This window comes from Trichogramma pretiosum, unplaced genomic scaffold (genome assembly GCF_000599845.2).
Source record: "Trichogramma pretiosum strain Unisexual culture from Peru unplaced genomic scaffold, Tpre_2.0 scaffold81, whole genome shotgun sequence".
Classification (NCBI taxonomy): domain Eukaryota; kingdom Metazoa; phylum Arthropoda; class Insecta; order Hymenoptera; family Trichogrammatidae; genus Trichogramma; species Trichogramma pretiosum.
This window is the reverse complement of record NW_019640793.1, coordinates 107,833-123,532: the sequence shown is the minus strand read 5'-3', so window position 1 is coordinate 123,532 and position 15,700 is coordinate 107,833. Positions and strand designations below refer to the sequence as shown.

At 31.1% G+C, this 15,700-nt stretch overlaps 3 protein-coding genes across 3 annotated transcripts; all 3 read right to left on the bottom strand.

Annotated features, from left to right (window-relative positions):
• Positions 1-29: 29 nt before the first annotated feature.
• On the bottom strand, positions 30-2,657 carry LOC106657310 (odorant receptor 82a-like). The gene is made up of 9 exons (XM_023457597.1): positions 2,654-2,657; positions 2,244-2,377; positions 2,042-2,161; positions 1,873-1,990; positions 1,513-1,774; positions 1,377-1,446; positions 814-950; positions 145-274; positions 30-80 (listed from the first exon to the last, which is right to left on the bottom strand). Exons 1-9 carry the CDS (start codon positions 2,655-2,657, stop codon positions 30-32), a joined length of 1,026 nt encoding a protein of 341 aa, XP_023313365.1.
• Positions 2,658-2,924: 267 nt separating this feature from the next.
• On the bottom strand, positions 2,925-7,863 carry LOC106657311 (odorant receptor Or2-like). The gene is made up of 9 exons (XM_014378739.1): positions 7,714-7,863; positions 7,527-7,646; positions 7,333-7,450; positions 6,924-7,185; positions 4,733-4,834; positions 4,336-4,426; positions 3,568-3,713; positions 3,373-3,502; positions 2,925-2,978 (listed from the first exon to the last, which is right to left on the bottom strand). Exons 1-9 carry the CDS (start codon positions 7,861-7,863, stop codon positions 2,925-2,927), a joined length of 1,173 nt encoding a protein of 390 aa, XP_014234225.1.
• Positions 7,864-8,428: 565 nt separating this feature from the next.
• On the bottom strand, positions 8,429-14,806 carry LOC106657341 (glycine receptor subunit alpha-2). The gene is made up of 9 exons (XM_014378790.2): positions 14,516-14,806; positions 11,955-12,144; positions 11,621-11,850; positions 11,438-11,520; positions 11,192-11,347; positions 10,842-10,997; positions 10,113-10,278; positions 9,534-9,711; positions 8,429-9,438 (listed from the first exon to the last, which is right to left on the bottom strand). Exons 1-9 carry the CDS (start codon positions 14,590-14,592, stop codon positions 9,166-9,168), a joined length of 1,509 nt encoding a protein of 502 aa, XP_014234276.1. The 5' UTR covers positions 14,593-14,806; the 3' UTR covers positions 8,429-9,165.
• Between the last annotated feature and the right edge of the window lie 894 nt (positions 14,807-15,700).

The window sequence follows — 15,700 nt, the reverse complement described above, 5'->3', positions numbered from 1 at the left end:
TGAATATTTCTACAATTTTAAATAAAATCTTATTGGACTGATTTTAAAAGAGTAAAATAAGACATGGATGTCCTCAAGACCTGCAAGGTAAAAAGAATTAATAAAGAAAAATTGATATACCATTGAAATAATGCAATTATTTACCGATGTGAAATGAGGTAAAGTAAGGGGAAATAATTTAGCGGTTAATTTCAAAGGCTTTTGACTCCTCATAATCATCATAGTCAAAAGTTTTCTTGTTCTGATGGACGATCCATACCAGTTAGATTTATTTCTGCAGAGAAATTTAAAAAATTTACGAAACGGCGTTTACCGAGTTGCATAACTTGAAATTGCGTGTGATTTGTCGTTCGTTTCCCAGTTAAAAAAATTGCATGGATTCCAAGTGAAAAGTGTATAGATGTCATGTATAATCTGCGTGGTCATTTTTGTAAAAAATTAAGTAGATTTTTCGATTATTCCTTCAAAACGAATATGAGGGTAGAATTAAGTATTCAAGAGATAACCGAACAATTTTTGCAGATTTTTAAATAAAAACGATCCACGCAGATCCCCCATAAAATTGAAAACCAACAGTAGCGTTGTTCACTTATTTATAATTTTTGATATACTTTTATCATACTTTTATCATAACATTTTCGTATGGAATCGATAATAATTTGTCGAATATGCAAAATTTATCATAAACAATAATGTGATCGACATTTCGTTAAAAAAATATCACGCAACAGTGCCGGGTTTGAAACGCACTGGACTGCCGTTATGATAGGGTAGACTAATTTTAAATGCCATTTTTACCAATTGATTACTTACATGCTATCATTTATTGTTAAACTTTTGTCCAGAACACTGTGACCTTGATAGCAATAAAATAATAAATGGAACATCTGTGCCGCGGTAAACATTCCATATCTTATCATATTGTGTAATTGACCCCAGGTTAAAATTGTCTGTAAAAAATTATCCATGTTTTCGTCAAAATCTTGCTTGATTTTCAAGAATGTGCTTAGAAATTATTTTTTCGAGAGCATAAGAAACATTAAAACATTAAAGATCGATGGCTAATAATAAATGCATAACTATACATCACTCATGATAAAATGTGACATGAATTTAAGCACACAATTTTAAACGAAAATAACGATTGAATCAATTCAGAAAAAACGTACCAGAAATCCACTAAAGCTTATGATAAACATATTTAAACCCATGATATAGAAAAATGAATCACTATAAGTTTTATTTATATCGGCACAAAATCTAAAGTCAAAGTAACATTGGTTTGGATGAATAAAAAGAAAAATTGTTTATTACTTGTTTTTATACAATTTGCGTTACTTTATTATATTTTGATGTTGAACAATGCAATCAATTACTCCCTTATATTGGTTTACGGATTTTTCGACATGATTTAGCTCGGAATATCTTGCCTTTTCGAGTCTATGTCTAAAATTAAAAAGAAATTTTAAATGATCAATAGTAATATTCTACGCTAAAAATGGATGGATTTACCCGAGAATAGCAAGCATGCCGCACGCGTGCTGAGCAATGCTGGCATAGAAAGTATCTGTTGCCAAAATAGGCAACACACCAGCAGCTGTTGTGATGTAAGAATGTAACAAAAGAACGTAAAAATATTTTTCTTGATCAACGTAAAACTGGACCATGTAAATTAACGATTTAGGGCGGGGTTTTTCTAATGGATTCAATTTATCTACAATCACTGGTGATAAAGGCAATGCCAGATACAAGATGAGTGTCAAAGCACACATAGCTGAAATAATTAGAACGATTTTAAATTTTGTGAAGTAAAGGAGAAAACGAATTCCCCATTTTCTTTATTTTCTGTTATTTTGGTTGAGCTTGACTCACAAATATATCCGAGTGTTAAGAATTTGCCAAACGAAGCATATTTATGCAAAATTTGAACTTCTACGTTATCAATAATCTCAGTATAATCACATTTTATTGTTTCAATAATGTTCTTAATCTGAAAAATTTCATAGTTAATATTATTTAATACGAAATCAACATAACGTACCTTGTTCATATTTCTCACTGCATTCAAAAATTTAATAAAAACACCAATATTATAAATAATTGGTATTATGCAAGTCACTACATTATCTAAATCATTGCGAAGTTCTATGAATCTAATGAACTGAAAATGATTTATTTGTTTGTAATAAGTATATAATAATATGACTTTTATTAGTGAAATTATTGAAATACTTTTTACATACCTCTGGTATACAAATACTTATGTGCTGCAATATAAAAAAACCCCTAATTATTTTTGCTTTGACAACTGATTGATACGGCCACTGACTGCATAAACTCATTAAAACTTCGTTATACTTGAAATAATTATGCAGGTCTATTAAATGACTTTTTTTAAAAAACATATTTCTTGTTTTTTTCTTTTGAAAATATTTAAGAAGTACTGTGTACGAACGATTGTTGAATACAAAAACAAAATTTTTGTAAAATCTATTTAAACAATGGGTTTTCTCTATTAATAGATTGAAAAAGATGCTTTTTTTTCATTGATTGCCACTTATGTTAACCTGGATAAATATCTATCTGATTTAATAATATAATTTCAAATCAGAGTGTATTGAAGGCGTATACTTATTATATGTGTATACCATACCCATTTTTGCCATCGCAGTGTTTCACGGCAAACATTTATAATCATGTCATTTTCTTACCAACTGGAGTAGTTACTTCTCATTCACTCTTTTTATTAAAGCAAATTAAATTGGATTAATTACAATTAAATAATCAAGTATTAATTAATATGCGATTAAAAAAAATATTTTGCTTTGCTAATATTTTAATAAAATTAATTGTGACATATAATAAAATATTGAATGGTTGAAAGTTTATAATATTGAATTTAACATTTTTTGGTTATTTAAATTTCAATACCGAGTGGATTGTAAAAATGCAAAATAAGACATGGAACTTTTCAACACCTGAAATAAAAATTTAATTAGAAAAATAAGGTTGTAAAAAATCAATATGAAGTAAATACGCTAGTGGTCTACCACCTCTAACTTATCGATCACCGAAATATTAATGCATGAATAGAATCAGAACACGATATTAAACTTGTACAATTATTCAAGACATTAAAATACTAATAAAAATAATGCAGCGACCGAATACTTAAGTTCAGAATATCGATCACACGACTAGCTTTTATTTACAGTTCACAACTTTTCGAAAGGTTGAAAGATCACCTTTTTTGCTATTGAGCAATAGTTTTGAAAGAATATTCAAACACCGTATATAACTGTGGTACAAGTGAGAAAAATTAGAATTTCCTTTAGTGGTCAGAACCTAGCACATTCACTTCTATTTTCTTACCACGGTAAAGTTAGGTAAGCATAATGGAAAAATGCCAGCTTTCATGAGAATTGGTCGTGAATTTCTTAGTTGTATGAAATGTACGAGTTCTCGCACTTTTATCGGTGCTTGATACCATTCCGAATTGAATCTACAGACAATGATTTCACTCAAAATACTCATTAACAAAATTTCGTCTGATATTACAATTTTTACATATTTTTCCTAAATTCATCCCCCGAGTTGACGACAAGTTGACCCATGTAATTATTACAAAATAAGTGAAATACTTCAGCTACACCAAACATTCCGAATCTTACAACATCTTCATACTTATTTCCTTCGTTGAATTTTATCAGCGCCTAGAAAAGTATACATATATTGTTTTTATTACTGCGAGGGTCGCAATAATATCATGAGCATAAGAGTATACCGAAGTTATAGGGTAAATGTTATTAACCCCCCTTTTTTTTAGGCTCTCATAAAACCCTTTTTTTATTTTATGTTCTTAAAAACAATGTTGAGCTGTTTTAAAAAAATATTGAATAGAATTTTTCAAAATTGGGCTTGAGCAACTTCGCTTTTAACCTATTACTTCGGCACTAACATAAACTTTTCATTTCGCTAAATAAGTTTTTGGTGCTTATGCATTGATAGAAAATACGATCATATTACGAATAACTCGCTCAAGTTTGCGGCACAAATCGTATAATTCTCCCCCAACTCCCCACGTGTTTTTATTTTCACTGCACCATAATGAATCTGTGTGACGCATCGGAGCATCGACGTTGGTTATAATGTTAATTGTATATCGCTTTTAATATATTTTTAAACATTAAGCTATGTTCTCAAGTGTCACGAAATCTTATAATGACATAATTAAAATAAGAAATCATGGGGGTTGTGGTAAGAACTATTCGATTCTCGTCGCAAACCCGAGTGAGTTTTTTATCGAATTTTTTATCAGTGAGTAATCTTGCTCACCGCTACTCCTGTAAACGTTAGTAAGGTTGTATTAAGAAATATAATTATGAAGAAAGATGTGTTGTACATGGCATTTATACCATCACCAAATCTGTTGATAATAATATTAATATTAAGACATAATTAAATCTCACATTATTAACCGGTTCACTGGTACGATTTTTTTAAACTTCGTGTTAAAACTGGTAGCTATAATAACTCTACCTAAATGCACAATATTTAGTATATAGACGTTTTTTATGTCACCGAATCAATTCTAAGGGCTTTTTTTTCAATTCATCCCTTCAAAAAGGTTTCAAAAGGTATCTTGCAAAACATATTTGTTGAAAAATGTTTTTTGTACGTATATGATACGTTACTAGTGAGCCAGTTAAATGAAAATAAAATTTGACTCAACTCTATGATACTTTGATGATTGATGATACAATCTACTGTTCGTTGGTACTTTGTTCTCAAAAGTTCCTTTTTACTTCCATTAATGTTATTTTTTATTCTGCGACTATAACAATTATTATCATTTTTGAAAATCATGTTTACCTTATAATTATGGCCGATTCTCTGTCTAGTCGAATGTCCCAAAAATTTTTTTTCTGCACATATGAAAAACTTGTATTTGATGTCAGATTTGTCCAAAAAAATTTATAGAAAAATCGGGGCCTTCTATGACACTTTTTCAGAGGCCCAAAGTTGGCCATTTTAGGGTTTTTTTGAAATTCATGAAAAATCACAAATATTAAAATAATTCCTGGATTAAAGTAGAATGATTCAAAAGTAAAAGTGCCCAGCAACTTTTTTGTTGGAAATTGTCCAAATTTTCAGAAAAAAAATATGCCAACGTGATTGGAGCCACCTAAAGAGATCATAGTGGGAAAACATACAAAAAAAACATAAAACAAGAAATCTAATCGAGTTCGAACCGGACTTTCATTTCCTAAACTATGTAAAAAGATTCCCAAAGATGTCAACTAATGCCTGATAACGTTTTGTAATGGGTCTTAAAGTTTAACGCAGTGTAGACAACAATGTGTGGCGAAAAACGTGCGAAAAAGGTCAAAAATAGGCCTAAAATGCCTAAAATCACCAAAAACAGCCATTTTCAGTCCTTTTTTGCACGTTTTTCGCCATACATTTTTGTCTATATTGCGTTAAACTTTAAGACCCATTACAAAACTTTATCAGGCATTAGTTGACATCTTTGGGAATCTTTTTACATAGTTTAGGAAATGAAAGTCCGGTTCGAACTTGATTAGATTTCTTGTTTTATGTATTTTTTTTTATGTTTTCCCATTATTACGTCTTTAGGTGGCTTCAATCACTTTGGCATTTTTTTTTCTGAAAATTTGGACAATTTCCAACAAAAAAGTTGCTGGGCACTTTTACTTTTGAATCATTCTACTTTAATGTAGGAATTATTTGAATATTAGTGATTTTTCATGAATTTCGAAAAAACCCTAAAATGGCCAACTTTGGGCCTCTGAAAAAGTGTCATAGAAGGCCCCGATTTTTCTATAAATTTTTCTGGACAAATCTGATATCAAATACAACAAGTTTTTCATATGTGCAGAAAAAAAATTTTTTGGGACATTCGACTAGACAGAGAATCGGCCTTATATAAATACTGGTTAAAAATCTTTTTGACATTCATATAAAAAAGATCATTTCGCGAACACAAAAAAACCCCTCTTTCGAACTTGCAGAGAAAAAATGCTTTTACCGTAAGGTTGAGAATATCTCTTTTTCTTGAATTGCAGAGAGAAAAACTTTGTTAAAAAAACAGCGAATATGTTTTTCTCCGTGATTTTTTCTAGAATCACTGGAGTGATTCTCTTTATATTTAACACATTTTTAGAAGAATTTTTTGCTTGCAATATTGAAAGAGATTTTTTTAACCGCACTTCTATGGTTGATTGTATTTGTAAGGACAGTCTCCTCCCATCTCCTGACACACTGACAAAAATCATCATAGCTCTAGAAATCTTATTTCAACAACATTTGCGCGCATTATTATTTATTGGACATTATTTCCTCGTCTATTTCCAAACTACAATTGAAATTTTGTAACCAATTTTAGAAGTCTGTTTTTAAAAATTCAATAAAAATTGACTTTAAAAATGCCAGAAATTTTTTTTTAATCGTGTTTTTATAAAGAACAAACCGTGAGGCTGCAATCTATTTACATTTCACTCAAACAAAAAAATGCTAACTGGTTTAAAATTGAATTCAAAAAAAGTTACCGTAAAAAAATACGTTTTTGAAGTAAATTTTCAATTTTTGATGTTAGTATTTATTAATTTAGACAATTTCTTTCATACACCACCATTGGAAAGATCACCCTTAAAAGCCTACGATACAGCAGCTTTTAAAATTTTAAATTTCGATTGAGACGTGGTAATAGCTCAAAATTGAATTTAAAATCGACACCTCTGAATATTGATGGTTTAATTCAATTTTTTATTTTCTTATTTAATTATATTTATTAGTAATTATAAACGTGAATAGTGATCATTAATACGTGAAAGTACCGAATAAAATTAAAATAACAATTTCCACTTTATGAATCTAAGATAATAAAAACTAATGGTTCAAACCTCAAAATAACGGTCATTCCACAAATATGATGTACACAATTCATATAGAAAGTGTCAGTACCGAGAAGAGGAATAATGCCATATAAACAAGTCATATAAGCATATGTTGTCATTGAATAGAAGTATTTATTTTCATCTATAAAAAATTCGGCAATTAAAAGAGGCTGCCTTGGTCTTGATTCATTCAGTGGCATAAAAATGTCCATGATTATAGGTGAGAGAGGCAGTAATAAATAGGATAGCAAAGCATTATAAACTGAGGCTGTGTAGCAAAAATGTATTCTTTTTTTAGAAAGTCATGATCAATTAAGAAAATTAACACTTTTAAAAATAAATAACAATTGTTTTTTGATTTTATCATAAGTAAAGAATTTTATTGTAAGTGTTCAAAGCTGTGCGTTGAACTCACCAATGTAGAGAATGTTCAATAATTTTCCCCTACTTGAATGACGTGATAAAATATCTATTTCCATAGGATCAGATACATTTTTCCAATCGGTATGTATTTTATCCACTAAAAATTTCATCTGGAATTATTGAATTTACATTAAATGTGATTTCTATATTAAAAATAGTCAAAAAACATTTGGACGAAAAAATTACTTTTTTTTCGTTAATAACACCATTACAATATTTTACAGTAGCTGCAATATTGTAAAATAGAGTTGCAACAGCTTCAATAACTGTATCAATGTCGTATCTAATTTCGAATATTTTTATAATCTACAAAAAATTATAGTAGGTACAATAAATCGAGACATGCAAATTAAATTTTTACGAATGATAGTACCTTAGCAGACATTAAAAATATCTGTTGTGTAATCCAAAAATATCGGAAAAATTTTAAAAGACATGTACTTCCGTAAGGCCATATTCCGCATCCTGTTAGAAAAAATCGATTGAATATGTAGTAAGAAGAGTATCCTTTGTCTTGAAACATTTTAAAAGTCACGAAGCCGATTTCTTAAAATTTCATTCAATTTTTCATCAATTGAGTCATCGCATATGATCGCGTGCTGTACACTGTTATTATTTGCGCAAACGTGTTACATTACAAATGATACGAAACTGACTCTCGCATTATAAAATATTCAGTCAGGTTTCGTTGAAAGGGGTACTCGATTATTTAATTGCTATCAATTAAATTCTGTATTGTTTGCTCTATAGATTCAACTTCTATATTGATGTAAGGTCTTAGTTTTTTAAATACATCATATATTTACATGTGTGGCAATTTGTATTCCTTAAATTTAATTCCTTGCATTAATAACGCTGGATTTTTTACGGTAATATTAAAAATTATATTTGAGTAATACTCAAGGTAACAATAAAAGGAATAGCTTCAGCATTTGATTATAATGTAAAACGAGAAATAATCAATTGATAAATACACGATTTTAAATAAATGAAAGTCAAGAATTTAAGTATAAAAAGTTTATTTATTCTATTTAAATAAAGTAACTTTATTACAAAAGTAATTAACAATTCTTTTTTTCAACCTCTTTTTGAGTTAATTTTATGGTTTGTTCACGTGTTTTTTTTTCTAGTGAGTTACTTTTTCAATAAAATTTTTTTACTTCAGAAAAAACCTTAAAATTATAGTAACGTGTATATGTTTCCAAACTTGTGATCTTTTACTTATAAATAAAAAATATATTATTAATATACATAATACAACGTGATTCAAAAATTATTTCATATAATTATACATGATCTAATCTATATACTATACTTGCTAAAAACGATTATCAATACATTTCACACATGTTCAATTATACTCGCTAACTAATTAAACCACTAATACAAGACTGTACAAGCAGATATTGACTTTTCATGAAACAGGTGTGACATTGTTCTCTGAATTAAAAGTATCGAACGTGTTAGTGATGTGCACTAAGTTAATTGTCTAAAAACTATTTTGTTTAAACAACTAGCGTTATAACATAGTGTACGTGTCTATCTCACACCTTATAGGGGGAAATTTCCAAGTCAACGAGCTTATTGAAATAGAATGTAACGGTATTTTATTAATTTCTCTTTCAGATGATAAAAAAAGCTTTCGTAAAAATAAAACAGGAAAATAAGTTGATCATTGTAAAAATCTCTTTTTAATGTGTTCTATTTAATTGTGGCACAGTTATAAATTCAGCTTTTACCCAAGTTCAAACGAAGTTGATGATATTTGGGATGAAACTTTTGAGAGCAAACGACATGATGACATTGAGAGATATTGTCACGTTGCTCATATCCAAATAAAAGACCAATAAAGAATGTTAAAAAGAAGAAAAGCGACTGGAAAAAGAATACGACTTCGTCTGTCGATCCATTGAGCTATTTCCTGCGGCGTCATGGTCGTAAAGGTATTGAGCTGCGCAAGAGTCCCTCGACGACGTAAAATGGGCTCCGGTGCAGGCGGCGGCGACGGATTACTGTCTATCGTTACAGCGCTACCGACCGAATAGTCTTTTTCATCCTCCACCTTCAGAGTTGGTACATTGATGGTGCTAGGGAAGCTCTAAAACAAGTTGGAAATTAGTCTCTTACTTCATTAACAATGTAATCGATTAGATAAATGCGGGTATGAGGTGTTACCCGTATGGGGAAACTTACGTGTATGGTCAAGTAGTTTTGGCTTGTGTAAACTTTTTCGTTCACATTATCCAAAGACGACCATGATCTTGATCTTTCGATTCCAGTATTTTTCTGGAATTGTTTCCTGGCAAGTTTGGGCGTGAGAGTAGATTTAAGAATATATTTACTATTAACTTTTTTCAGCGGTACATTTTTTCTGTTGGGAGAACACAAAAATATTTTTTTTTAACTTGTTGATTTGCATGAATTTATAAATATTGTTTGACGATTAGTTTGGTTACTCCACTTAATTTACTGTTACAGTGTAAAAATGTGTTTGTTGTGCAATAAAACAGTAAGCAAGGCAGCTCATAATCTAAACATAAAACAGCAATAAAAGTGCACGAGCCAACACTTAAATCTTCGCCTATATAACTAGCTACTTGCGGATAAACGTGCGTTTGTTTGTTTGTTGCTAACGCGTAAGATATGGCACTATTAGTCTTATTATTAGGTTTATTTACAATTTTATATTTCTGTCTTAGCAAGAAAATTAATTTTTTTACGAACAAATGAATAATTTCATTCTGTTTAAACGTCAAAAAAGAATTGACTTACTTTCGTCGGTAAATTGTGTTGACGAATGCAAATTCGATTATAGCTGCAAACAAAAATATGGTGCATCCCAAAAACCAAACTTCGCTGGCTTTTATATAAGACACTTTTGGTAATGAATTTTCCACTTTGGAAGCTAGTGTCATGAAGGCTAGTACCGTGTTAGTACCTGAAAATAACAGTAAAAAGACACTTTCACCACGTGACAAAAAACTATTAGGGAATTAAAACGACGACAGTGAGAAAGATGCATCTTTATTGTAATAATTAACAGTCGCAACGTTACGAATTTTTTGTATCATATTCGAGTTTATGCGTGATTATTTACCGAATGACAAAAAATCTTTATTTCAAAATGTTTCCTTGATGGATCAAACAATGAAATTTACTTGGCATTATAACGGATTACTATATATGCAGCTTCGCCACACAGATAATATATAGCAAATTATTATTTAAGGCTAACCAACCGGCGTCGAATACGTCAGTTTTGATTTAAGTGATAGCAGCGAATATTAAAGTGACTAATACGGAGAAGTTGCTTTATTCTCGCGTAAGATACGTCTCCACAATGAGTTCGTCGCTGTGTAAGATCAAACAAACACGTGACGATTCATGAATAAAAAATGAAATGATATTTGGAACCATTGTGACAGGGTGATTTGAGCTTTTTCAATGCACGTTTTGTCATAAATCTTATTTGCTCTTCATTTATGAACTCATGGTATGTACCTAAGACGATCCTCGGAGGACTGGCGTCCATGTGAAGCCAAAAAGAAACCCATGATAACACCACGATTAGTATCGACGGTATGTAATAGTCCATGATGAAAAATCCCATTTCTCGAGCAAGTTTGAACGTTATCTTAATAGAGCTGAAGTTTCCAGCTGAAAATTTAAAAATAACATAATGAATATCAAATAGGGAATTTTTATTTATTCAATCAATATTGCTTTCACAAGCAATAAGTAGTACGGGAAAAACTAGTCGTATGATTTGGTTGCAAATGATTCCAGTCATTTTGATATAATTTCAAGTTTTTAATAATATTACAATGTATGAATGATGTTTCTGACCTTACCGAAATGTCCATAGTGCTGCTCGGCTGATGTGTAGGTAACATTGGTAGTATTTACCCACTGACCCATGAGCTTGTACTCGGTCAAATGAAGCTCATCGGCCAATATAATCGGCGCTTCATCCCACTCCAAAACCATGTCTTTGAGATTATAAGTCCCTGATACAGATGGTGCATTTATCTTGTTAATCCTTAATGCACATTAACATTCATATAAATATATAAAGGTAATATACGATCTTTACTCACAGCTCTCGAAGACAAGAGGACATTCTTGTACATCAAAAGGAAATTTTTCCAAATGAAGGGCGCAGTTCAAATTAGCTTCAAGCCTGTACCAACAGTTAAGTAATTTTGGGAGTTAATGTACATGACAATCTACATGAAGTTTTGTTAATCTTAAGTGAAATTTGTCTCTATAAATTGGCTAACCTAGTGTTTAAGATGACCATACCAGAGGAATCGATCGACAAAAGCAGATCTTTTACGCTCTCCCCCATGGTAACCGAATTGTGCTCGTTGGCCACGTAAACCGAAGGCGTCCAGATCCAATCGTGTATCTTCTTGCCACCGATGATTTTGTCCCGATTCGGCGCGATATCTTTGTATCTTAAGCGCGTGTCCACGTAGCGAAACTGCAGCATCAGTTGTACGGCAAATTGCTGTGTGCATCATCGAATTATGTAACAATAAGACCAAGTTTGCCTTGATAATTCACGGCCAAGTTTTTTCTCATAAATCAATCGCCAAAATAATAAATAAGTACCAAAGTCTTGGCCATATTCGATTTGATTGTGTAGATGTAGGCCCTTGCCCAGACCTTGACTGGGTCATTCACGTTGATCTCGCCTGGCGGCCGGATCATTTTATCGTAACGGCACTCGTTCGTAAGCTCTTGTATCAGCTCCGTTTGCGTCATTGACTCTATCGCACTGAGGTTTCGGCAATATTCCGTCCTGTTATTTATGCAATAAAAAATAAATACAATAATTCTTGATTTTCCTCTCCTTGATTTTCAATGGAAAAAATTTCTGGATTGAATTCTCCAATCCGGAAAATAAAATTGCAATCTTATTAACAACTGTTATAGAGTGCGGTTTGAAAAAAAAAAAACAAGTGAATCGACATTCGCACGGGGAAAGAAAAGTATATTTGCTCTTTATGGCTACTGTAAATTTAGTTATGCAACCAAAAATCAATTGATATTGACATTAAATAATTAAATTTATTTAGACAATGTAATCTAGACCCATATATTTCACATTAATATTCACGAGTGGGTAAAGTAATTGAATTTACTGTCTTAAATCGGATTGTTTGAGTTCACATCTGATTCTCGAAAATTCTTATTTCGACTGTAAGACACATATTAAAGATACCAGTGTAATGTACAGTTTAATATCAAGAAAATTCTTCGATTGGCATGTATTATGACCCTGAAAAATTAACTGTAATTCCTTGTTCATAATTCATTGATCTTGCTAGTATTCAATGAAGCCGTGACAATTCGTATTGAGGTAGCATAGGGTTTTATTCACAACTTGACGGGAAAAAGCTCTATAGAGCCTAATTTATGGTGAGCAACGATGTTTATGCGAGTTTCCTAAACTCACAACCTAATTGTTCGTGCAAAAAGTAACGAGCTCATCGGCACACACCTGCTTCATTTTCGTGTTTACTTTTTCATTTTTAAATAGTTCGTGAATCTTCTTCTTCAATTTCAATGACTTGTATTGTCATGACGTAATCATTTACATAATTTTAGATTAATTTCGATAAGCTTGAATGTGTTTATTTTGGAAGTCAGAAGATAAGTATCAATGTATTGTCACACATCTTTAAATTTTTTTGGACTTTCATCAATAATTTATCGATTTTCTGTATAAATAATCCTCGATTTCGATCAATCTTAATTTAGTTTTTAGCAGTCACAATAATAAAAATGAAATTAGAGTTCAGAATCTTTGTCTGTTTCAAAAAATTTGCTTTATATTCCAAATAATATTCTTAACTACTTGTTAAATAATATTATATAAACCCATAGTTCAAAGTGATTTTTGTTCATAAAAATTATACGTGGTAATCATTAATACTCTAAGGAAGTCAATTCTTTGAAATTAAGCTCGTTTTTTTGATACTCTTAAAATTTCTTTTTTATATATCATGAACATTTCAAGTACTGCATATTATCAATCTTGCAATTAAAAATTCTTTGAAAGAAAAAGAAAAAAAATCTTTAAAGAGCCAAAAATCTGATGGCTATATTTTAAATCTAAAGATTTAAAAAACTTAACGATGGGAAACACTCATTTTATTTTTTTTTTATCGAATTCAACTTGCACTTAAATAATGAGTCTTAACCCTTGCAGAAAATATTGTTTTTTGATTTACTAATAAACACGTTTGTTGTATTTTTCCCAACTACAGCTCAAGTATAATTGTAATAAAAATTGAGTTCACTAATTTATTCATTTTTGCACAACATTTAACGAGACAATTAAAAAATATACTAAAATGAGCACAATTAACAATATGTATTTAAAATTATGTAAAAGAGTCATATCTTAGTTTGAAGTAGAGTTAGCGAAGTGTTATCTCCTAAACGTTACGTTGGGCGTGCTGAAAATTTATCAGCATTATAATACTTAACAATTGACATTTTCAATTGAAAAGCTCAATTTTATTGCCAAGACATGCATGAAATTAGAATTTTTTGTACTCTACAATAGAAAATACTTTTTCACTCTTGAGCTTTCAAGACCACCTTTCGGTTTCAATTTAATTTCAATTAAAAACAGAACGCCACTTAAATACTATAAACATTTCCATTATTGCTTTATTAAAAAAAATATAAAATTATATTTTTGAATCCACCAATCGATGTTTTTTCAGTAAATTATTGAAATAAAATATATTATTATTAGTACAAATCGTTTTTCTGACCACCCAATTTAACTTGGTTTCAGGCTAGAAGACTATCAATACAATAAAACGTGTACAAATTGTAAGTTTGCGGTAGAGAAATACGCGTTGAGGAAGGCTTCGAGTTTTACGATTCGGTAAGAACATTTTTATTCGTGCGATTTCGTAGAACATATTAAAATTTATTGCAAATATCATTTATATCTGAAACGATGCTCGATCAACTATGACCAGTTAGCATGGCGCGCGGACATTTTCAAAGCATGACCCCGGAACAGCGTCGCTTCGATGACAATCCGTGATCACTTGATCAGAGCCGTGGCCAAGCATACCGATTTTTCGCAGTCTTACAAGCTCGCGCCAATGGAAAGGGTAATTATCGTTGATATGATCAAAAACACTCACTGCCATGATAGCCCGACAAGTCCCAAAATAAGGATGAGAGTAGCACAAAAATGAGTCGACTCAAAGCACAACCTCATTCTCGATCTCCGAAACAAGGCTATTTGCAGGCTCCGCGCAGATAAGCTCGTTGATCAAGCGTGACGCCGATATAAGAACAACACTGTTATACTTTGTGCACTGAACAATCCACTCGCGCGCTCGCCTTGTGCATGTGCACTGCCTTGAGCAGCGGTCCAAGTCCCACTAATCAAATGTTTCAGGCTCTCTCGATCACTTGCCGCAGCAATGATTATCACAAAGATAATAACAAATTCGTATAAGAGAGCACAGTCCCAGCTGTTGCTGCCTCTTGCACTCTTGAGAGATATCTCCCACTTTTGGCACTCAAGAGCGCGCAACGACGCTGATGTCGCGGCTTACTTGTAATATACGAAACAGGTGTGCGAGCACCACCGATTATGTATAGCCCAGGCCTCATTAATAGATCGCGTTTTTTTTTTCATTGTATTATCGAACTCAAATTTTATAAACGTGTGTGGTGGTCGGTAATAATAGAGCTGCCAACTTTACGCTGCTTTCAGACAATTTTTATTTATACTTCCGTTCGTTTCATCTCCATTCTATTGAGCTCATATGATCATTCTTAGCTTTCTGATATTTCCTCCTCCGTTTCGTTAAATCTCTTGAGAACCTGACCATTTTTAATAAGTAAAACTTTTCTCTATTTTTTCATTTTCATAAAATAACCAAGTTTGGAATAAAGACGTTCCATTTTTTATTATTATCTGACGAGCACCAACTGCGATGTTGCAATCGAAAAAGTTGAATTTCTTTTTTGAAGTTTTAATATTTTTTCTATTTTCATCAGACTTGAAAATGTATAATTCTAAACAAAAATAAATATAACTAAAATCGGGTCATTTTTATGATCAAAAAATCAAACCAGAATCAATTTTGTTTAGTACAACTTTCAAAATAATTAAATTTTTGTTATTTGAAATATTATATAGCATAGTTCTAAGGAATTGAAAATTAGTTTGATTGCTCTGGGTTTGTATACATGAAATATGTCACAAATTCATATAATGGGGACTCCAAATTGTAGATACATGGGAAAAAGCAAAAATTTATACCGAAATAGATTATGGCGAAGATTATACTCTGCCGTGTCAGTTAATTGACATT